General features: G+C 37.9%; 2 protein-coding genes across 2 annotated transcripts; both read left to right on the top strand.

Moving 5' to 3' along the window:
• Positions 1–740: 740 nt before the first annotated feature.
• hcrt (hypocretin (orexin) neuropeptide precursor) lies at positions 741–2,708 on the top strand. Its single transcript, XM_062985018.1, has 2 exons — positions 741–785; positions 1,996–2,708. Exons 1-2 carry the CDS (start codon positions 741–743, stop codon positions 2,452–2,454), a joined length of 504 nt encoding a protein of 167 aa, XP_062841088.1. The 3' UTR covers positions 2,455–2,708.
• A 1,447-nt stretch (positions 2,709–4,155) lies between these two features.
• On the top strand, positions 4,156–25,322 carry kcnh4a (potassium voltage-gated channel, subfamily H (eag-related), member 4a). The gene is made up of 16 exons (XM_063018505.1): positions 4,156–4,231; positions 12,578–12,811; positions 15,381–15,512; positions 15,616–15,740; positions 16,294–16,555; positions 17,390–17,547; positions 17,769–17,976; positions 18,680–18,874; positions 19,293–19,492; positions 20,308–20,557; positions 21,440–21,639; positions 21,980–22,018; positions 22,323–22,669; positions 23,616–23,698; positions 24,356–24,432; positions 24,530–25,322. The coding sequence occupies exons 1-16, from the start codon at positions 4,156–4,158 to the stop codon at positions 25,304–25,306; spliced, it is 3,363 nt and encodes a 1,120-aa protein (XP_062874575.1). The 3' UTR covers positions 25,307–25,322.
• The last annotated feature ends 58 nt before the right edge of the window (positions 25,323–25,380 follow it).

The following is a 25,380-nucleotide window of genomic DNA, read 5'->3' as shown; positions in this document are numbered from 1 at the left end:
TAGGGCTTTCTTTAAAATGTGGCACATTATTACGTACTAGCTGTTATTTTAGAGTTAAGTGCCAAACTGCTGGTACAAATCACTTCTTTAAAGTATAGCATATTTTTAAAACAAAGTTTGAAAGTTTTCTGGGGTAACCACAGTTTGAAATGAAAAAGCATTGACTAAATGCCATAAATGACTAATCTGCATCGTTGCTTCTGCATGCGTAACAGCATAAGTTATGTCCTTCACTATACACAAATGAGCTTCTTTTTTTGGCTGTTATTTGTGAAAGAGCATTAGTCGTCTCTGCTACGATGGCTAAATAACAGTCGTTACCCATATCCGATGTCTAATGCAAACAAAGCCCCCTCATTACCCTTTACCTTTTCCAGTTCTCTGATTTCTTCGAGCACCTTTTGTTTAGCTGTCATCTCTCCATGTTTCCATCAGATGCTAATTCTGACTTATTACTTAGTAATTCCATTGGTATGTGCTAATGAAGCATAAACCACGCTCAACCTCAAGTTTTTAGTTTAACTCCAGGGAAACCGCTGTCCGCCAGTCATGCTGATTGGTTCATTAATGAATTAAACTATTAACTGTCTAAAATAGCATCACAGTCCAGCTCCTTAATGTGAGCGTGAGAATAGAAGTGATAATAAGAGCATCATGAGAGCTCTGGTATATAAAGAATCCTCCTTTTCACATCAAGAGAATTTGGTTCATGGTAATCTGGGATGGCACATGCCCACAGAATGCCGAGAGGAGTGATCAGACTCATGGACATCTCATCAGTCAAGGTAAAACTGCTATAATGACTGAGTAATGACTAGTTGTGGGTTTTATATAGAGGGAATCGGAGGTTTCCATGTATTTTAGTGCAGTTTGCTTAGTTAGAATTCCAGCTTTTGATTGTTTTAAAGAAAAAAGTCCTTCTATTTCTATAGACTTCTATTTCTTTACAGTGTTTTTTAACTGGAATTGTGGGTCACACTGTCTAGATCCAAGGGTCAAACTTTAGTTTGTAGTGAAATTGTTTGTTAGTGTTTTTTATTATTATTCAGTTTATCCTTTTTACAAAACAGGATTTTAACAATAATTTTACATATATTAACAAGCATATATTCTGTCTTGACACTGCTTACAGCCATTTCGAAATATAAAAAAACAACATAATGCTTTTGTATTAACATTATTATTTAATAATCATTAAAAGAATTAAAAAACAAACCAACACATTTGTCAATGTTCGTTATTTTAACTTTTGAATAGATGATAGATATATGGGCTGCGCAAATATCACTTACATTATGTAAAAAAAAGAAAAGTAAAAATTGTAGAACATAAATGAAAACTGCCTTTATTGGATTTCCTTTGGAGGCAAAATTTACTGATTTATTTAGTTTTGGAGTTCCTTTAATGTAGTATATTTGCTGTAATACAACATTTCCAAACCAACGTCTCATGCTTTAGTATTTAGTAATACCTACAATTCTAAAATACAGATGTACAATATTACATTTAACCTATAACCATTTTCAAACAAAAAAGTAATGAATGTTATTATTATAAATTATATTATTGACATTAAAATGAATTATTAAGTAAATGTGAGGTTATCAAAGAACTTTGCTCTGTCAAAAAATATACATACAATACAATTACTATTTGCGTTACTTATCTTTTTACTACACTTTCTTTATTTTTAATTGCCATCAAAATGCTGAAAGAATGAAATAACTCTTTTTATTTCAGTAAAAAATGTGTGTACTGGTCACTGTCACAGAAATCATTAAAATCCCAAGACTGCCATTACATTTCTGTTACAGCTGTAGGTTAGCCATAGCTCAGACCATTAATAATACATGCAGAAAAGCCTTGATTACAGAAGCGAGTAAAACAAATGTAAACAAATGTTTACAAAAGCGCTTGTCACACTTAATACTCAGTACATGACTATTTTTCTGGAATATAGGCCTACCACTAATGTCTGACAGGAAAACAGCCTAGTACAGTACAGTGGTATTGCTAAAAACTTTTAATCTTTCTTGTTCACGTCAGCAGAAGCTACAAATCCTGCTCTCGTTGGTGTTACTGGCTCACCTGATTTGTGACACCGAGGCCGGGTCGAGCTGCTGCGCTCGTAAACCACGACCATGTACCCTGTACGAGTTACTGTGTCGTGCGGGTCAGGGGAACGACACGGGCTCAGCGGGAAAAACAGGCCGCATAACCAGCGACGCTTCTGCTGGCATCCTGACGATGGGCAAGCGCAAGGAAAACGACAGCCGATACCATGACCGACTGCAGCAACTTCTGCAAAGTTCACGAAACCAAGCTAAAGGAATCCTAACGGTGGGGAAAAGAACCGAAGATGGAGTCGCTACCCTTCACAGACCAGTTAAACTTGACCTTGAACAACCGCTCAAATATCTGATGCAACCTGTGGATCGAGACTTAAACAGATGATAATCCTACTGAAAAATCTCCACTGTGGTGTATATGTCAGCATGTGTAATGAATGGTCACGTTTAAACATTTTTGTCAGTAGTTTTGTGTGTTTTTCAGTTGTCGATTGTAGAAAATATTGTTGTACTACACGATGTGACCAACAGGTGGCAGAGTTGTTTCAGCTGTATTACACACATGAATTACAATAAACACGGGACATTATAAAATAGTCATTAAAACGGTGTGTTAACTTATGAATACATTACATTTAAAACGTGAATAAACTTACATTTACAGCATCGAGCAGACGCTTGTTTCCAAAATAAAGACGTGTGTTATATTTTCCTCAGAAGAAAAGTCCTCACAACAGTCCACACAAGCTACAAATCCTCTCAGGAAAATGGAGGCTTGTCCAGTTTTTGTTTTAAAGTATTATTGTTTTATATTTATTGTGTGGGAAGACATAACAGATGCAAGATAACGATAAACTGTGGCATTCATGGCAAAAATGGTCTTGGTAGTTAATATAGTTACACTTAGAACTTTAATGTGTCAATAAGGGACTATGTTCTGGTTCTAAAATAGTGCATATACACTGTATGTACAAGAGGTAACTACATAAAGATGGGCTAAGCTGTATTGGTAGATCCACAAGAGCTAAACTAAACAAATTGGGGCTTTAAAGATTAGCTTTGTGGTAAATGCCTCCTGCTGTACCAATGCTGATGTTTTTCTTAAGTCATACCAAACCAGTAATTTAGGTAAATAATCAATTAATTAATTGATTCATCCAATGTTTTCATTTTTGTGACTGATTTTTTTCAGCATTACTAAGTACACAGAACTATGGTCTCTTAGCCAGGGCTGAAACTAAAACCCTTTGTTTTTTATTGTTCTTCATCCAATTGCTTTAAAAAAAAACTTGATTTTGCTGTAAAATTAAATATAATAATCTGTTTACGCCACATTTATTCATGATTTAATAAATATGCCAAGAGAGCAGATTGGTTTGGTACCAGAAATACTGGGAGAATGTGTTTGCATGTGTGTATGTGAAAGAATGAGAGAGGGGGTGGTGAGAGAGAGAGAGAGAGAGAGAGAGAGAGAGAGAGAGAGAGAGAGAGAGAGAGAGAGAGAGAGAGATATTACTGAAGAATAAGATGCTAGATGTTAAAGGGATGCTGACTGAGCATCTACTGAAGCTATAGGCGAGGACTCAAGAACTAAACAAAGCTTTGTTTTCCATGTGATACGGAGAAAGAACACAATTTAATATCCATGTGGAAGGAAAGACGGTCATTAGAGGAGCTTCAGTTGGGTAACGAAGGAGTAAAAAGTGGTGAGAATCTGATCAAACAAACTGTGGAAAAGTCTAAGCTACAAAATGGGCTTAAAATAATGGGCTTTTTTCATTGTTATGGAGTATCAAGGATAATACGGCACACATGAACATTCTCAACTGCTTTAACTGCCTCGAGCTTAGTATGGCACAAATGAAGTTAAAACCAGACTGACCATTCACAAAAAGTAATAAAGTGAGGGAGAACTGCTTGAGGAACCAACCACCTTGAGGAAAGGATCATTCAACATAGTACATTCCTAGATCTCTAGCTTCCTTCTTTTTTTCTACCTTTCTCTACCTCTATTTTTTCCTCTGTTATTTTCACTCTTGCTTCACTTGCCTTTGTAATGGAGTAACATCAGAACTGGACAGCAGCCATGCCTGTGATGAAGGGGCTCTTAGCCCCTCAGAATACCTTCCTGGACACCATCGCCAAGCACTTTGACGGCACCCGTAAGTACTGCTTGAAAACTTCTTGTAGAGAAATGAATAATTGCTAACTTGTAATATATTGTATATAGTGATCATACAGAAAGAGATCTCTGTGCAGACCACTAGAGTTTCTTCACACCAACTGGACACCAACACTGGAACAGGAATGGACCTACACCCAGATTGCCTCTACAGAATTAGACGGATAGAATTCATTATTTATGATTGATATTAAACACCTGTTAGCATTGCTAAAACACCTGAACTCAAAATGTAAAAGGGTGTCCACATATCTTTGGCCATAGTGTGAATGTGCCCCATAGATTCTACACTCAAGTTTAAAAAATATACTAAACATGATATGACATTTATTTACACTATATTACCATTTTTTGTAACAATGCTAATGCTAATATTGATTCAGTGCTACTTTTGACAGTCTCCAAGAATCTAAGCTGACTAAATCATGCAAAATGTCAATGATGTGATCCCTGCACTCAAGTGTTTTCAGGCTGTATCAGGTCCAGAGCGATTAGGCTATATACTGTATAATAAAGCATAGACAAAATCATGCCAACCCCAACCAAGTTGAACTAATAACTCCTAATAAAAAGCAAAGTCATGCTGTCACTCAGAAACAGTTTAAATTCTTATTAAAATGCTTTCATACATGTTTGAAACTATATGTTGGGATTTTTTAGTTGTTTGGAGATTTACATCATACATTGAGCTTCAGGGCTTTTCATAAAGGTTCGTTTTTTTAAATCTGATATTTAGAAATGCTGTGAATCATGACATAACACTTAAATAATTGTGGCAGTACATTCAGGGCATAAATTACAGCTTACAATAAAGCTTTTAATATACATATTTAGTTAAGACTGAAGCATAGAGGTTTTACTTTGGAGGAAATTAAGACACTAAGATATAACACAGGTTTTCTATAACTGTCAGTAAACACCCACTTGTGATAAATGTTCTTAATCACAAGTGCTGACGCTGTTTGTCTATAAAGTTTAATGTGAGCTGTGGTGTAAACACGCATAATTTTGTATAGGCAACAGAAAAAAAGAGATTCATTTTTGTCCAATTTAATTAAAGTTTAGCAGTGTAATAAGCAAGCAGTACTTTATGTTACCCATGAACCACTTCAAGAAGTCTGAAGTGAGTATAAATACTAATAATTAAAGAAAGAACTGTAATGGTCTTTTTTCTCTCTCCTTTTTTGCATGTATCTTACCTCTTCTTTCTTTTTTATTTATTCATTTAATAAGTGCTAACTGAACCCTTATTAGCAGTGCGATACTTGAAATACAAAGCAGCAGTAAATTATAAACATTATGTAAATCCAGTGTGATGCTAAATGGATGATGAATACAAACTGTGTTCTAATGAGCATCGGGAGTTGTTGGAGCATTTAGGGCTGCACATTTCATAAAGCTCTTACCAATTAACCAGTTGTCTGCAGCACATTAAGTAATGTTGATCCACTACAGTCATTTAGGTCTGTTACACGCCTCCCTGTTGAGCACCTTTTTAAGCATCCCTATTATTCACCTTTAATCCCAAAAACACGGCTATTATATGAAGTGTTCAGCTGAAAGCTGGTAAGTGGTAGTGAGGTCAGGGAACTGTTGATGGGAGATAGTAGAGAGACAGGCTTTGCAATGTTTTTTTTACATGTTGATGGTTAAAGTAGGCTACACTGAGCAGTAATGGAAATGAGTAAGCTGGACAATAAATGTCATGGTAATGTTCGTATAATAATCAACAAATATTAGGCTTTATTTTACTAGATTCCTCTTAGCGTTGAATATGACTGATATATATTGATATCCCTATATTTTTTTTATTTAATGTTCCAACCATTAAATCCCTGTATGAAACCAAGTTAATGATCTTTGCTGTATGTTTATGTTTGGTCCAGCATATTTAGTAGAAAACCCACAATAAATTTGTAACATAACAAAAATTTATAAAGTTTTAATCCTTATCCATTTTGTTGTGTGTTCCAATTATTTAATTTACCTTTCAAATGTAGGATTTATTTTGCCTTCTCCTGTATATATAAGGGTCACCACAGCTGGTCCACATACCAGAATTGACACCGTTTTTACTCCGGATGCCCTTCCTGGTGCAACCTTCCTATTTATATCTGGGCTTGGGACCAGCATCAATAGCACACTGACAAGTGTCTAGACTGTTTCAGTCAGCCCCCCTTTTCCTTGTACATTAGCCAATCATGTCAATGAAGATGCCAATAGCACCGCTGAGATCTGAACCCTGGATCGCTAGATTTGAGCAGTAGTGGGCTTTTATCATCTCTTTCTTTTCAGTATCTTAGACCCTCAACTTGTCTCACAATTTGTTCTGACTGGCTAAGCATCATTGATTGATTGATTGATTGATTGATTGATTGATTACTTTATTGATCCCCGAAGGGAAATTGCGGAACAATAAAGCATGCCGGGCTTTGTTAGACAAACAACATAAAATGATCCATTTATGAATATAGTAATTTATGAGAAATAAATTGTGGTCAAAAGGAATTACTCCTGGTCTGTTTTCAGACCGCTCTTCAGTAATTAGTTGTGTTTGACGTACAGCATAGAGAAGTACCCTATAAAATGTAAGAATAAACTAATCTAAAACTGCTTCTAAGAAATAAAAGTTTAAAGAAGATTAATTAGTAGTGCCAGTGTGTGGTATTCAGTTTTGGCAGAGACTGAGTTTCCATTGCTGTTCCTCTGAAATGTTTTATTTGGCATCAACTGCCTGACACTAGCACATTGGAAGGCAGTAAAAGTGTTTCTAAGTGCTAATCATTTACAATAATAAAAAAACTAGTCATGACTCATGTTTCTGTTCAGTGCTTTATACTTTAAGTATACCGCGATACGTGTCTGCAAGGCATTATACTGTACAATCGCTGGCATTCTGTCACAATGTGGTACATTTCTGTTTTACTGCAAACAGCTTTGTTCTGTTTTCAAACCGATGCCCTGATTTGCCCTGTTTCTTCTACCTACTTCATATACAGAGGTGATTGCTGGTATTCTGACTCATCTTCGTTGCTGCAAATCCTGGCTGACTCACAGATCCCTAAACTAACAGGAATAAGCTTAAACTCAGCGCAGCTTGAAAGTATATCAAAATAAAATTCACTTTTGTATGGTTGTGCTGCATGATAGCAGAGTCACTCACTTCAAACCGCAGTTCTTTCCAGGAAACTCTGTTCCAATAAAGATATGTTTTAACGGGCCTGTAGTAATCAAGCCTGGGTGTGTCAGCTCTAGATAAGCCCTGTAATTAATTAAATTCGATTAATTACCTGATTACCTGAAATTACCTAAAATATCGTGCCAACTGACATTTTACACAGGGCCAACTGGTGTTTCTTTTTTTATTTAGTAAATAATCATAAATTATTCAAAATATATTTCGTGTTCACTTGGTCCTATAATAAAGTTGGTCTTTTAATAAAGTATCTAATAATTAGGTTTATGCAAACTATGCAAAATATGTCAATTGTGCAAAATAATGAAAAAAAATGTAAGGGGGCGAAGTGATTTTATAGCACTGTAGTTACTTTCATGTTATTGCCAGGTCAATGATCAGCATGATTTTCATTAATAAAAAAGTAAATATTCAGTAGTTAGAAAATAATCAGTGGCTTCACAAACTTCACAAGGAACCATCAGTTAGCTTTCATCCTCCAAGACTGATAGCTTATGATTAGGGCCCTACTAAATTCACGGGGAAATGTGCTTAATTTCACAGACCTCGGAAAAGAGCCATATTTCAAGGCAGACATTAAATAACACTCATAAATTAGATGATAGAATCAGTGGAGCTACAATACACAGCACGGCACGGTGGCTTAGAGGGTAGCACTGTCGCCTCACAGCAAGAAGGTCCTGGGTTCGATCCCCGGGTGGGGCGGTCCAGGTCCTTTCTGTGTGGAGTTTGCAGGTTCTCCCCGTGGCTGCGTGGGTTTCCTCCGGGTGCTCCGGTTTCCTCCCACAGTCCAAATACATGCAAGTGAGGTGAATTGGAGACACAAAATTGCCCATGACTGTGTTCGACATTAAACTTGTGAACTGATGAATCTTGTGTAATGAGCAACTACCGTTCCTGTCATGTATGTAACCAAAGTGTAAAACATGACGGGAAAATCCTAATAAACAAACAAACAATACACAGCACAGCTACTTACTAAAAAGTGTCCCTCTCAAAGACCAATGTCCTTGTTTTGACGCTCCACCCTCTGCGTCTACTGAATCGGTTGGAACTTATCCAAACTCACTTACCCGAGTCGTGTTTTAAGCTGCTTTAAACTTCGACATCTTGAACATTTTGTCTAACCGATTGCTAATGTAACTGAGCGTCTTTAGAGTTTGCTGCGTTTATAAAGAGAGAAACAAACTGTACACACAGGGTTGCCAGATTGCAACAGTTTTCCAGTCAAAACCTTTTCAAAATCGTCCCAAAACAACACAGGATAAGCAGATGATGTTTAGCATTTCAAAAATAATAAACCAGTTAAACCACCATGACCTACAAATTAATATCTTAAAATGTACTGATCAGTAAATATAAATGATAAAGGACAAATTATTTTTGCTGGCATGTCTTTGAAGTAGCCTACCAAGTTTTTAAAATGCATTATTTATGATCGGACTTTCCCCACTTTGGCACTGTGAGCGCCTAACAAGCCAAAACCGTTGACCAAAACAAACCAAAGCCTAGAAACGAGTCCAAAAAAAGCCTAGCCTTTGCCGTTGTATTGATGGCCGTGGCAACGGTGTCTTTTGGACTTGAAAGAATAACCTTCAATCAAACTTTTGACAACGTGTTGGATGTGGCGGGTAAGGTAGGCCTATTTATATTCCAGCTGCTTTAGAAAGCAATAGTTCTTTATTTATATTTTAAGGTGTTTCCCCCAGCCAATATACAACAAAATCGCTCAATCTGGCAACACAGTGTACACAAACTATCGCAGTAGGTCATCCGGGTACTTTTTGCATACTACGTATTCGAACACACTACCTGCCCTGCTCTCGCGTACTACTTTTGCGTACTGTTTAGTATGGAAGTATGCGATTTGGGGCACAGCCTCAGTCAGAACACTACAAGACGAAAAGGCTATTACACTAAATTAATTATCGTATGATTGCTAGAACCGCCTCATATTGCATATTACACATCATATTTCATACGCAACATGAATTACAATGTTAAAAACCTTAAATTTTGAGTTTTACAGCAAATCCACGCAAATACTACACGGGAAACTGCTCATTTCACTGGAGACAGGAGACTGAGTTGTAATCAGGCCCGGGTGTGGCTAGTAAAATTGTTGTCAGGTAAATTTGTCGAACTGGTCGATTTGGTAGATTAAGGGGGCAATTACTTTGTCACATAGGGGAAGGTAGAGTTGAACAACGTTTTTCCTTCAATAAATGAATTCTTTCAAAAACAGTTTATGTGGGTTATTTTTAAAATGAAACATCTGAAACATGAGACATTGATCTGAAAGTTTGACAAAAATAATACAATAAAAAGGGGAGAAATACAGCACTGTATCCAATAAATTACACAGGGCTACATAGACATTTCTTTATATATACTGTATATATGTGTATATATATATATATATATATATATATATATATATATATATATATATATATATATATATATATATATAAAACGTACTGTTTAATTTTAAGTCATATAAAATGTTGTATTACATTTTAATTAAAGACCTTAAACAAATTTAACAAATAGAAATGGCAAAGACAGAAAAACAAACAAGCCAACAGGAACAGGCTCATTCTTTTTCACTGTACTGTTTCATATATGGTTCATAACATGATTTAAATAGATTTATTGACTTTGTAATGTGACGCTTCTAAATTCTATCCCATCCATCCATTTTTTCATCAATCGATCCACCCACCCATCCATCAGTCAATCCTCAATTTGTCAGTCTATTTTTTGGTCTTACAGTCGATTCATTTATTCGTCCATCTATTGGTATGTCAAACGGCAGTCTGCAGGTCTGTCCGTCTGTCCGTCCATCTGTGTGTTTAAGTGTGTACATGTACTCGTGTGCACAATCTTTCCTCGGGGTATGTTGACAGAATACCCACAGTGTTGAGAACAGCAGAACAGTTATAATATTTTTAGTTAATGATGAGCATCCGACAGTGACCGACAGTGTCACCCCACCATCACCACCACCACCTGTCTTACTGATAATTATTAGTTACTGTATCACCACATTAAGTCATGATGTTCTTCTGTCCAGTTGCTATGGTAATATGAGAAAGGAAACATATGGATGTGTGCTTGTTTCTGGTGGTGAGGTTACCAGGATACAGCAAAACCAGTTCAGCTTTAAATAGAAAAAAGAGGAAACAACGTTATATCTACACACCCACGTTCCTTTCCTTTTTGTTCTTCAAGAACAACATTTAAGAACTTTAAATGACTATTTTAAACTTAAGATAATGGAAAAGCATAGATAGCTTAGCAGCAAATGTCACTATATAATGAAAGTCCATGCTTCATCTGACATTATATATAAAATGTTGTAGTTTTCTTGATGTTGACTCTATGTGAGCTTACCTGTCCATCCCTTTGTCTGTCCAATTTCCCATCCTTCTATTAATCCATCCTTTGTCATTCTATTTATCCATCCATCCGTCTTCCTGTCTGATCATTCGTTTTTTCTATCTATCCACATCCATTGAAATAAAACTTTCTTTTTTTTGTCCAACCAATTTTAATCTTACAGATTTTTGTCTAAATAAAGTGTGACAATCGATTTCTTAATTTGGTTTTATGGATTATTTTCTTTTTTCAGAAATCATAAAGGAGTTTGTAGCAAATATGTCTTCAGAATTCAAATAAAATGACATGTTCTAGATACACAAGCTTAAAATATGGCACAAATGTTTCTTCGCATTGAAACTAAACTATTAAACATCATCAGTTACCATTGCAAACTGAACTGTTTTATCTCTTAGTTCTGGCAAGATCTTAGTCAAAATTACGCGTTTATATTTTTACTCAGTAAAACATTGAGAAAATATTGCACAGAATATGTAAAATAGTTACCAACGATGTGTTGTTATTTAACATTTTTTTTTACAGTTTACAGACAAAGACACCACTGGGTTTAGCCAAACTATCTCTATTTATATGGGCACTGAAAAGTCACCAACTAAAGTGAGTTATTAATGAGAAATCAGAAGGCCATGACAGAGTTACACTACAATGGTGAAGTAAAATTGAGCAACTTTTTCGGCAAAGACGTGTTTCCTAATCATTCAGTCACAGAAATTGAACAGTTGCAGAAATCGTGAAAATCTTGAGATGATATACTGAACATGTCCTGTATTCGGTTATGTAATCTACTGCTCAACCCTGACAGGATGCAGTCTCTCAGTGTGTATTAGTACATACACGTTTACAGATGATGAGCAGCTGGATGGCATGATTAAAGCCCCTGACAGCTGCTGCATGCTGGTGTTCTTGTTGTAGAATCAATCCCTCATGTACTAGTTCATTTCTCTGCGGTTTCTTTATTTTTCCTTTCTCTCGGCTTTCGTTTCTGTGTTGTCTCTTTTCTCTGATCTTCTGACTAAAAGTGTTCGGCTTTTGAAAGCCTACACGCACTTTTAAGTTTAGAAACACACACACACACAATATCCTGGTGCACTCAATGACCGCCAGACGTAATGCACATTAAGACAGGAACACACCAACATGACCAGAAAAAGAAATAAATTGTTCATTTGATTTGTATCATTGGATGCATCTTCACTCAGAGATCTGATGCTGCAAGATCTTTTTCATTCACTAAACACTCAATATTTTGGTATCTTTTTTGTCATTTTTAAAGTTCTGGGTTTTTTTATCATCATGATTTGTTTATTGTTTGCTTTCAGTCGGTTACAATCTGGTCAGGATTATAAAGGGTTAACGGACCAGCGCAAATGCAGCCTGCTAGGTGTGGGTGGTTTTTATAAAGTGAGGCCTGTCTCTCTAGGGTACAATGATTCATAAGTGATCCAGTACTAAGAAATAGAAGTCGAATTAGCAATTCAGAACATATTACAGTGTTTTAACCTGATCTCTGTCTGTTATTTCTGTATCAAAAAATAGGTTTGTCACCTATTACCATTCCAGCCAACAGCAATTAAAACAGTAAATACTAATGCTACAGATACAGTAGATAAAAATAAAAATAATTATTTAGAACTGACATTAAGTTTTAACATTTATTCTTTATACTTGTTTGTGGAAAAACAGTAATAAAACAGATTTGTGTCTCTTTTTTTAATGTTGTTTATGCAGACAGTAATTTTCTGTTGGGAAACGCTCAGGCCAGTCGTGGTTATCCCATCGTGTACTGTTCAGATGGGTTCTGTGAACTGACTGGCTTTGCACGAACTGAGGTCATGAAGAAAACATGTACGTGTCACTTTCTACATGGTGAGGAAACAAGTGAGAGAGTAAATCAGCTAGTGCAGAAGACGCTGGAAGGCCATAATGAGTACCAGGCTGAAGTCCGCTACTACAAAAAAAATGGTAATTGGTTTTCTTTTATGTGATTAGTTTTTGCTATGGAAGTAAGTACTTGCTTCATGGGTTAATTTTACCCACTAAAATTGGTATAAATAATAATTTTTTAATTAAACCAAAATAATTTGTGAACCTGGGGTGTAAGCTTTCCAACTGTGTTAATGTTATTCAAATTGAATACAAAGAAATTTCACATTTTTCACACTGTGTGTGTGTGTATATATATATATATATATATATATATATATATATATATATATATATATATATATATATATATATATAATTATATATATATATATACAGTGCCTTGCAAAAGTATTCAGCCCCCTTGAACTTTTCAACCTTTTGCCACATTTCAGGCTTTAAACATAAAGATATGAAATTGTAATTTTTTGTGAAGAATCAACAACAAGCGGGACACAATCGTGAAGTGGAACGAAATTTATTGGATATTTTAAACTTTTTTTAGAAATAAAAAACTGAAAAGTGGGGCGTGCAATATTATTCAGCCCCCTTGCGTTAATACTTTGTAGCGCCACCTTTTGCTGCGATTACAGCTGCAAGTCGCTTGGGGTATGTCTCTATTAGTTTTGCACATCGAGATTCTGAAATTTTTGCCCATTCTTCCTTGCAAAACAGTTCGAGCTCAGTGAGGTTGGATGGAGAGCGTTTGTGAACAGCAGTTTTCAGCTCTTTCCACAGATTCTCGATGGGATTCAGGTCTGGACTTTGACTTGGCCATTTTAACACCTGGATAAGTTTATTTGTGAACCATTCCATTGTAGATTTTGCTTTATGTTTTGGATCATTGTCTTGTTGGAAGATAAATCACCGTCCCAGTCTCAGGTCTTTTGCAGACTGCAACAGGTTTTCTTCCAGAATGGTCCTGTATTTGGCTCCATCCATCTTCCCATCAATTTTAACCATCTTCCCTGTCCCTGCTGAAGAAAAGCAGGCCCAAACCATGATGCTGCCACCACCATGTTTGACAGTGGGGATGGTGTGTTCAGGGTGATGAGCTGTGTTGCTTTTATGCCAAACATAACGTTTTGCGTTGTGGCCAAAAAGTTCGATTTTGGTTTCATCTGACCAGAGCACCTTCTTCCACATGCTTGGTGTGTCTCCCAGGTGACTTTTTATAGATATCTTTGAGAAATGGCTTTCTTCTTGCCACTCTTCCATAAAGGCCAGATTTGTGCAGTGTACGACTGATTGTTGTCCTATGGACAGATTCTCCCACCTCAGCTGTAGATCTCTGCAGTTCATTCAGAGTGATCATGGGCCTCTTGGCTGCATCTCTGATCAGTCTTCTCCTTGTTTGAGCTGAAAGTTTAGAGGGACGGCCGGGTCTTGGTAGATTTGCAGTGGTCTGATACTCCCTTCATTTCAATATGATCGCTTGCACAGTGCTCCTTGAGATGTTTAAAGCTTGGGAAATCTTTTTGTATCCAAATTCGGCTTTAAACTTCTCCACAACAGTATCTCGGACCTGCCTGGTGTGTTCCTTGGTCTTCATGATGCTCTCTGCGCTTTAAACAGAACTCTGAGACTATCACAGAGCAGGTGCATTTATACGGAGACTTGATTACACACAGGTGGATTCTATTTATCACCATCAGTCATTTAGGTCAACATTGGATCATTCAGAGATCCTCACTGAACTTCTGGAGTGAGTTTGCTGCACTGAAAGTAAAGGGGCTGAATAATATTGCACGCCCCACTTTTCAGGTTTTTATTTCTAAAAAAAGTTTAAAATATCCAATAAATTTCGTTCCACTTCACAATTGTGTCGCACTTGTTATTGATTCTTCACAAAAAATTACAATTTCATATCTTTATGTTTAAAGCCTGAAATGTGGCAAAAGGTTGAAAAGTTCAAGGGGGCTGAATACTTTTGCAAGGCACTGTATATATATACTCTTACATCAGGTAGGACTGATGCATATTTACTGCATTTCTGGATGTTGTTGACACAATATCCTTTTTGCATAGTTTAAACAAAAAAAAACGTTGTTTACTGCCAATAATTTCCCAAAGTATTCCTGGCCAATGTTGTTATTTATTACGAAGTATGTCAGTTTTAAATGCTGTGCCATCTGAGGGTTTAAAGGCCACCATCATTTAGTACTGGCTTGTGGCCTTTCTTTTGGCGAGTTTAGAGAGTAGAGCAGTAAAGCTCTTTGTAAAGAAGACTAGAGCAGTACATGATAAAACTCACCTCTGACAGGTGTAAACATGTGGGTAATGGCCTCACACATGACAGAGGAGGCATGTGCTATTTTTTGGCCCTTCTCAGCCAGCAAGTGCCATGCAACCAACAGAGTTCACTGTGTGAGTGCCCAGGGATATTGACTATATCAAAATTGAGACAATGCAAAAAGTGGGTAAAAAGACAGTAACATTAAGATCGGAAATAAATCTTTATTCATAAATAGAGAATAATCCTTCTCTAAAAAGTAATTTAAAACTTAAAAAATAATAACAAAAACGCGGAGATGGAGGCTCATTTGAATCAAATCTCTGTAATAACATACATAAAAAAACGAATTACATGAATCTTGTTGGATTTTAGGAACTGCATTTTGGTGCTTGTTGGACATTGTGCCAATTAAGAATGAAAAAGGAGAGGTGGTGCTTTTTCTCTTCTCCTTTAAAGACATCAGTGATACATATGGCAAGACTGACCAGTGCTCCAGGGTACACGGTACGGAATTTATTATATAACCAATGATGCTTAACCTGATATAATGTATATGTTTAGCTTAACCTCACCACATGAGTGTTTGTGTTTATTACTGACATGCCAGAGGACGACTCTCAAAACCAGAAGTCCGGCGGCTCCCATCTTAGTCATGCACGTGAGCAAGGGCGGAGCGTCTTTTACCACCTGACCAGTCAGTTCACCAATAGAAGCAAAGACAAACTGTCAAATGTAAGTTACCATGAGAGTATTTATTTTATTAGATTGTATTCACATTTCCTAAGCATACGTTTTATAATGTACTCATATCTGTCTGTATATATTAATGAATTATACACAGCACATATCACCAATGCCAAAATTACACACTTTCACATAACATAAATAAGCTACTATTAACTTAACTATTAAGAAAATTCACCTAGTAACCATAACAAATATTATTTTTACTTATTAACCACTGAATTGTTAAACCACACTCTGATATCAAAAAGGAAATAAGACAGATTTCACTTAAAATTGCCAGATTTAGCTCTAGGGAATTTGATAGGTGGTGAATTCACCTCTAGTACTCATGGGGTGCTTCACCTTCCACCACCTACAGTTATGAAACTATATATGGAAAATTTTATTCTGCAGCCTTAAGCCTTAATTTTCTTTAATTAACAGTCTTTGCATATGTGTGTGTGTGTGTGAGTGTGTGTGTGTGTGTGTGTGTGTGTGAGAGAGAGAGAGAGAGAGATCAATCCAAAGCCATAATAAATTACATCTTGTGTTTTTATAGAATGTCTTCCCGAAGCCAAGTCTGCCTGAATACAAGGTTGCATACCTCCATAAGTCCCGCTTCATCCTGCTTCATTACAGCATGTGCAAAGCCTTGTGGGACTGGTTGATCCTCCTTGCAACGTTCTACGTGGCCATCACAGTTCCCTACAACGTGTGCTTCTCTGCCCCAGACGACAGTAACCATGACGACCCAGAGTGTGACTTCACCTACAGGATCACTATAGTAAGCGATATAGCCGTGGAGATGCTCTTCATTCTCGGTAAGTGTGTTTTTAGAGGCCAGGGGTCACCTGACATGTATTACCATGGCAACAATACTTTGGTAATGTCTAAAGCAGGCTCACATAGCAATTACTGTCCACCCAAATCTCTCCTGTTTTACCCCTGCACTTATCTCAGATTTTATTAGGCTGGTTTTAATGCTCACAGTGTTTTTCACTTATAAATGTGTGATATCAGTGCTGGATTTTGCTGGAATGTGTAAATAAGGTGAAGACAAGGTGATGATTGCACCTAATTTCCTTCCTCAAACGTAACACACTTGTGAATACATGAGCACACATTTCTCTCATAAAAACTGATGCTTATAACTACATACAGCCCTGACAAAAATATGTAAAGGCAAAAACTCGATCTAGATCACTAGTCTTTACTTAAACTATCTGTTTTTAAATTACCAAACCCAACTTTTATTTGGTTTTCATAATAACCCCTTAAATAAACTGTGGGTGATATACACCAGTATACATTCACTGCAATTGGTCTCAGTTACATTCTTAGTTAAAATTAAAAGTAGGAGTATCATCTGTGTCATAGGTAAAGGGGAATCATAAATAACAAAAATTACTTTTCTAGTGTTACCTCAGTTTAAGGGTTGTTATTTGCATTGTATGGTCACATATTTCTATTATTTATTAATAGAATTTAGCAAATGCCCTTAGGTTTTAATTATTATTTTGAGTAAACAGATTTAATTAGTTTTCTTGATATATCTACCTTTTCTAACATCTGTTTCTTTTGTAGAATTATAAACTTGTTTTAAAAAATGTGATAACCATAATCATAATAAATATGTAATGCATTATCTGCTGCAGATATCATCTTGAATTTCCGCACAACATATGTGGGGCCTACAGGTCAGGTGGTGTACGATGCCCACTCCATCTGTCTTCACTATTCTACCACCTGGTTCATCGTGGACCTTATTGCTGCCTTTCCATTTGACCTGCTCTACGCATTCAACATCCCAGTGGTAAGACTGATGTACCTTTTGTGAGAATTGTATGCATTTTTGTAGTTTTGTATTTGTATGTATCATCTGCATTGAATTACCTTACTAAATGTATCCACATGATATGTTGAACTACAATTAAAACTGTATGATTATAATTTTAGCTAGTATTTTGGATGGGTCTGGGCTGTAGTATGCATGGACAACAGTGGCAAATCATTTCTACTGATCATGTGTTCCAGAAATCTTTGGTGCATTTGCTGAAGACAGTGCGTTTACTGCGGTTGCTGCGTCTGCTACAGAAGGTGGACAGATATTCTCAGTACAGCGCTGTGGTGCTCACACTTCTCATGTCTGTCTTTGCTTTGCTGGCCCACTGGCTTGCGTGCATCTGGTATGTCATTGGACGCAAGGAGCTCGCCAGCAATGACCCACTGACCTGGGACATCGGTAAGCTGGTTTGTGGGTGTGCTTGTGCATACTTGTGCCTATTAGTAATATAGTTGAAGTCAGTATTCACACACACTTGTGAACATGGGTGACATTTGGGAGGGAGGTCAAATCTAGGCAATAGCTTGGTAAACATGTGTAACTAATGCAACTCCTGACCATGCTAATGAGCACGACACCACAATACTAAATACTAAATGTTATTTCACTGGGCTTTCAATTTTCTTGTTACTGATTATGGCTTTAGTAGATAATTTTAGTACCTAAATAAATAGAATTAGTTTGTTTGCACTTTAAAAATGAATTAAACAGTGGTCTCCTAACAAAATTGGAAAGAAATCTCAAACTGTAATAATACACTAGGAGAAAATTTGTCTGGCTGGTCAGACATAATCTAAGCACCACAAATAACAGGTTTGCCATGTATTAGAAGCTTAAATATGGATAACACAATTTAACGAGTTTGTTATGCAAGATTTACACCACCATGGGCTTAAAGGATGCTGTAAGACAAACGCCTTGTATGACATTTTACCCAGATTTGTCAGATGGACTGCTGTTATATGACTAGACTTTAATTAACATACAAGTGGACACTTTAGGTAGTGGAAAGGTAGACATGTCATCTTCTTCAGTCTTTATATCCTGCTCTGAGACGATTTCAAGTTCTTGTTCTCATTTGCTTGTTTTGGCTCACTCTCAGGCTGGCTGCAGGAACTGGGAAAGCGTTTGGAGACTCCTTACACGAATGGCACAGTTGGCGGCCCCTCCATGCGCAGCGCCTACATCGCCTCGCTCTATTTCACCCTTAGCAGCCTGACCAGTGTGGGCTTTGGCAATGTCTGTGCCAACACTGATGCTGAGAAGATTTTCTCCATCTGCACCATGCTCATTGGGGGTGAACTATGATCTAAAATCTCATATTTTTTTACTTGTTTATTTATCATGTTTTATTGCTTGTTGCTCAGTTTTTGGTGGTATTCTTAAGTGATCAATACCTGTCTTATTGGGTTATTCATTTATTGACCAACATGGTAAACAGAAAATACACAAATCAATGGCTATAAAAATAGCTACATACTGTACATGAAAATATCCATATCCACTGTTAGAGAAATAATTAGGAAGTGTAAAACAACTCGATTGTAATGAACTGGACTGAAAAAGTATGTATGTGTTATGTGTTTGGCTTAATGTCAGTGTACATATAAGCTGATTTATTTTCTTAACATCTCTACAATTTATACAAATCATTGTGGAACTGTATCTATTGTGTTAAATTAGGGTTACATTTGTTGTTTTTTCTCCTTTCACAGCTCTGATGCACGCTGTTGTGTTTGGCAATGTGACTGCGATCATCCAGCGCATGTACTCCCGCCGCTCCCTGTACCACACGCGCATGAAGGACCTGAAGGACTTTATCCGTGTGCACCACCTGCCTCAGCAGCTGAAGCAGCGTATGCTGGAGTACTTTCAGACCACATGGTCGGTCACCAATGGCATCAACGCTAATGAGGTAAAATAAAATCCCTCAGATAGAAGCGCTATAGAGCTGTAGGTCAGATATTTTAAATCCAGGCACATATGTGTGCATTAAAAATAGACAAATTGTAAAAAGAAAATGTACTAATTGGATCATAATTGATGTGGTAATGCCATTCAGAGAGTTTTATATGCTTCAAATACACTCATGCACTCTAGCTCTAGCTTTACACGTTCACACATCCTTTTCTTAGCTATCAGTGCATGTGTGGGTTGAGATTACACTGAATAAGCCCATTTGATTGACTGCTTAAGCAAAAGTGAAATGCAGTTGAATGCTCTACTAATTAGCTCACAAAAAAAATGAAGATTCAATGCTGGAAAGGATACAGAGTGGACTCTCATTTACACTTCTCTGACATTTTCATTTACTCAGTGATTAAAAAGAAAAAATAGCAAACAGGAACCTGACAACTGTTGCTACTGTGGTGCCCCGTTGTTACTGTGATAGGAGATATCAAACTGTGTAACTATCACATACTATGTAATTAAAAGACCATGGTGAACAATACAGACAGGTAGTAACACTAAAAAAAACCTAAATAAATACTTTCAAACCATTTATTCATTCATTCATTTATTGTATGTTTTACCTTCGCTTTATTCATTGGGTGAAAGGCAGGAAACACTCAGGAGAGGTTGCCAGTCCCATGCTTTTGTACTCTTTCTGATGTAATACAGGTCATCTGTAATTTTAAATCACTGCTTGAGTCTAATAAAATGAAAATGGATTTTCTTTATCCTGACTTTCAGACTACGTATATTTAGCCTGTCTGTGTCCTCTTTTAGCTCCTGCACGACTTTCCTGATGAGCTGAGGGCCGACATCGCCATGTACCTTAACAAAGACATCCTGCAGCTGCCCCTCTTTGCCTCCGCCAGTAGAGGATGCCTGCGCTCGCTCTCCCTGCACATCAAGACTTCCTTCTGTGCACCGGGTGAATACCTGATCCGACATGGAGATGCTCTAAATGCTCATCACTTCGTCTGCTCAGGGTCCCTAGAGGTGCTCAAGGATGGCATGGTGCTGGCCATACTGGGTAAGGGGCATTCTGGTTTTGTGTTATAAGATCATATTTTTTGTAAATCCTTTCAGAACAGTAGTCTTATCCAGTTAGGGTCGGGGGGGCTGCATGCGGTTGCTGGAGCCTATCTCAGCTTTTCAATGGGCGCAAGGCACACAGTAACACCCTGGACAGGGCTCCAGTCCATCGCAGGCAGACACACACACACACACACACCCATTTCCCTATAGGGCAATCAGTGTCTCCAATTAACCTGACTGCTTTTTTTTGGACTGTGGGAGGACACCGGAGATCCCAGAGGAAACCCACGCAGACACGGGGAGAACATGCAAACTCCACCCAGAAAGGGCCCAGACCGCCCCGCCTGGGGATCGAACCCAGGACCTTCTTGCTGTGAGGTGACAGTGCTAAAACAAAAACCAGTGCTTTGTAAATCTGTTCTTTAAAAAGGTATAGACGGCAGTACGAGCCGTTTTAAACCAGTGTGTGTGATAGTGCTGAAATGTTGCCATGACAACAATCCAGTTCAGATTACATTTACTGTTACCTTTGCTCTAGCAATAAAAATAATAATGGTAATTATACAGAAATGAAATATATAGTATATTGGCGCTGATGCAGAGATATGCAAGAGCATAATTATGTCCTCCAAGACTTAATTATAATAAAAATCATAAAATCAAAGATTTGTGTGTGTGTGTGTGTGTGTGTGTGTGTGTGAAGAGAGAGAGAAAGAGAGAGTGTGTGTGTGTTTGTGTGATGCAATAAACTGTTTTTAAGTGATCTAAAAATACAGTATGAGTACAGATAAACTTTACTGCTTTAAAGCAACTAATGGATCAAATAATTTTTTCCATGTAGTATAACTTGATGTGTTTGGCTATTTATTGTATGCAGGTAAGGGAGATCTGATTGGAGCAGACCTGCCTGGGCAAGATCAGGTGATTAAAGCTAACGCTGATATAAAAGCTCTGACCTACTGTGACCTGCGGTACATCAGTATAAGAGCGCTGCGGGAGGTGCTTGAACTTTATCCTGAATATGGCAGCCGCTTCAATGAGGACATCCATCACAACCTCACCTACAACCTCAGAGAGGTACAAGCTATGAAGTGTTCTAAACTGTAAGAATGGTTTAAGGAAACGGCAGCTTTAGTTACATTACTGTGTAATGTTAGGTTCTTGAAATATACATATGCTCTGGTTCCACCATGATCCTGACCAGGATGAAAAAGTTAGTAAAGGTCAATGAATTATAGAATTAGCCTCACCATATACTGTAATTAGTGCCAAATATTCTGGTATAAGGCATACCCTCTATGTTAAGAATGATGTTTGTGCTCAACACCACTGACACGACTGATGTAATAAATTCAGTTTTATACAGTGTAATGCAGCACTGACTAATTACATGTTTCCTTTTACCTGTTTGTTTTAGGGTCAGACCCAATTTCCTCGATCTCCTAGAATCTTACAGGTAACACACACACACAAAATTGCACTTGTACACACATATACCTAGACAGAATAAATTAACAAGTAGAAAAAACATTCAGAAAACTGTTGCCGCTTAACACTGTCCACCGCTGCAAAGACAAATGAACTGAAACTCTTTTAGTTCTTTGGGCCTGAGCTCATATCATGGACCAAAAGACAGTGAAAACATGTTGTAGTTGGGTGAGACCATATTGTTTTTGGGGAAAAAAAGATGTTGTGATCTTTGTGGACCATCCATACTTTCATTCATCATCTTTTCCATCTCTTTTTTTCATCGTTTTCAGGATCGCTCAGACTCCATCCTTAACCCGAAGTTGCCTTTCATCGTGGAGGCAGAGGAAGAGGACGATGCAGGACAGGATTTAGGCAGGCAGCCCTTGCTCTCTCATGCTCCCGAAAGCTCATCACAGTCCACGCTGAGTGCCATGCTGGGGGAGGAGCTACGACAGTTTGGCATGCTCCGTCTCTGCCGCTCTCCAACCCAGGGCTACCGAGGACGAAGCCCTTCACCTCAACCACCGGCCAGTGAGGAGCTGTGCGCCCCTGTGATTGACACAGGCCAAGTCCACCGACCGGCCAAGCTGCTGATCCCTTCCCTCAACTGTGTGAGCCCACTGGACCTGAGTCCCAGGTAATTACTGTAGTTACTCACTGATAGGTTCAATATTGCTGCATTCAGGTTGCTTTCATTTTTCAGACATCGCACCATATTGTAGCATTGATGTCTAATACAAATAGGGTAAAAACAAAACTGAAAATAATCAAAATATGTGTTTTACTGAAAAAGTACTTTGGTACTATATTGCTTCCTCTGTTAAATCCTTAATGGTGCTGTTCTGTCAGTTCCTCAATACTTCCTCTTTCATTTCTTTTGTGTTACATTTTACATTAATAAAAATGAGTTTTGTCCTTTCCAAATAATAAAACTAAGGTTTATGGCATTCAGTGTCGCAACAGGAAAATTCAGGAAGTTATTTTTACCTGATAGAATTATTACATTTCCAACATATTAATGTCTGTCAGATGTTGATTTAGAACTGTGAATGACCTTTACACAGCTTTATTATAAGCTTTATACTGTATTATACGGAATCATTAACTACCTTCCTGCCAGTCATTGATGGGCAATGATTTTTTGCAACCATGATAAAAAAATACATTTTTAATATAAATGATACATGAAAATTTTGGCAGAACAAAAAAAAATTGAACATGGATTTTTAAACCAATGTATTAATTAACAGTAAGTGATTTCCTTTTAGCAGCAGTAATGTTTTCTGTAGTTGCTACTCAGGCTAGCATGGTTAGAAAGACGTTTATATAATTCTGGCATTTCTTCACTTCAGAAATTTCCACACACATTTTATTTCATTTAAACCATTCTCTTGCTGGCTTATTCATGTGTCTTGGTCATTTATCTTATTGCATCACGCCAGTTAAATGACAGCTACCCTGAGATTCACAACGGCTTTCAGAACAGTTGCAGTTTATACAAGTATATCTAAACTCTTGACCTTATTTTTACTGGTAGTGCATTGGAAGAACAATACATCTGATAGTGTGTTTGTGTCCTGCAGGGTTGTAGATGGCATAGAGGATAATGAACATGCCTTTCATTTTAACGTGGAGACTAATGAGGTCACGAACCAACAGGTCAAAGGTAAAGAGTTTTTTTTTCAAGCCATGACCCTGGAGTTTCACTTTCATTCTGCATTCTGCATCACATCATAACTGTACACAGAGTTTACACTGATAAGCCAAAACATTTGGACTACTCCCCAAAATGCATGTGGTGAGCATCCATTGATCCAGGATGGGTGTAATACCAAAACTGCAGACACCCAAGACTCATTGATGCCAGAGAACAATGGCTATAGCATCTGGTACTGACCAATAGAAGGGCTACTGTGGCTTAAATGGCAGATCATTTTAATAGTGGGATGGAGGGAATGTGTCTCAACACATGTTGAGTGCTGGAGCTGCATAGTCTTAAACCAGTGGAAGTGGCCATTGCTGAAAAGACCTCCATTGGGCACGCAACTGAAGCAATGGAAAGTGGACTGGTTTGATGAATCCTGTTTTCTTCAATCCACTTCAGAAGTTGAAGGACCCACTGGTAATGTCCTGGTAGCTGATACCACAGGACAGGCTCTGATGTCTTGTGAAGTCTCAGGGCTGTTTTGACAGCATATTAGGAGGGAGGGTCTAAAATATTGGCTCATCAGTGTAGTCAATAAGTTGCAATAAACATGTGGTTGAAAATGTCATGCGCAGTTGTAGTGGTGCCAATGTAACTGTGAAATATATGCATATTCAGATTCCTATCAGGTGAATGCAAATCTTTTACTGGAGACTGAAGAAGTTAGACAAAACATCTCCCAGCTCAGCACAGAGGTATTCAACAAATACCCCAAAACACAAAATACTAAACAGAAATATACTGTTGGCTTTCATATCTTACAAACTCTCAATGGTTTCACCTGTGTTCCAGATGAGTCGCTTAAATCAGGAGGTGTCCAATCTGGCTAAAGAGCTGCATGAGATGATGCACTTTCTTCATACCCACATGAACACACAGCACTTCCTATCCCCTCTTCCTCCATACTCATCTTTTAGTAGTACCAACCTGACCCAGCCTCCTTCCAACTGGTCCTCTGGGACACCCTTTAACCTGGCAACAGCTCCCATCTGTGGGTGTGGAAGAGGCTCCGTGCTGGGACAGGAAGTAGAAGTGGATCATGTCCATCCCCCTGACAGTCCTCCACACAGCACCTGTACCCACTCCCAATGCTTCTCTGACCAAGAAAGACTTTCCACTTTGGGACTAGAGAGTCAGCCAAGCTCCTTTCAAACGTCCAGATCAACTCCAAACTCACCGTGCTTGAGTCACCCAGCTGGTCAGGCAGTGTCCTGTCTCCTAAGTTTGGCTCCAAATTTCAATACGATTTCCAGACCTGGCATGATGGCACCTGAAACTATCCTAACAAACTCTCCAAACAAAAGTCATTGCTCCCACAGCAGCCTGAGTCATTCCCACCCATCTCTGAGCCTGCAAACTAACCCGGACCTCACCTGCCAACACTCAGCACCCATCCACATCTCTCTTACACCGACCGGCCAATCACAACCTCTCACTGTGGTCAGTCCACTTCTGCATGCTGAAATTTGTAGTTCAAGCTTGTTGCACATACCAACAGGGCCAAGACAGAATGACCTGGTGGGCTCGAGTCCTGTTCACATGCGCGAACCCACCTCCACGTCCACATGAGAAACGAGAGAAAATGGAAGTGTGGGTCCAGCAGGGTCTGTCTAAATATACACTGGATAGGATTGACCCTTTCA

Source organism: Trichomycterus rosablanca, chromosome 22, assembly GCF_030014385.1.
Source record: "Trichomycterus rosablanca isolate fTriRos1 chromosome 22, fTriRos1.hap1, whole genome shotgun sequence".
Taxonomy (NCBI): Eukaryota; Metazoa; Chordata; class Actinopteri; order Siluriformes; family Trichomycteridae; genus Trichomycterus; species Trichomycterus rosablanca.
This window is presented reverse-complemented; position numbering and strand designations above follow the sequence as displayed.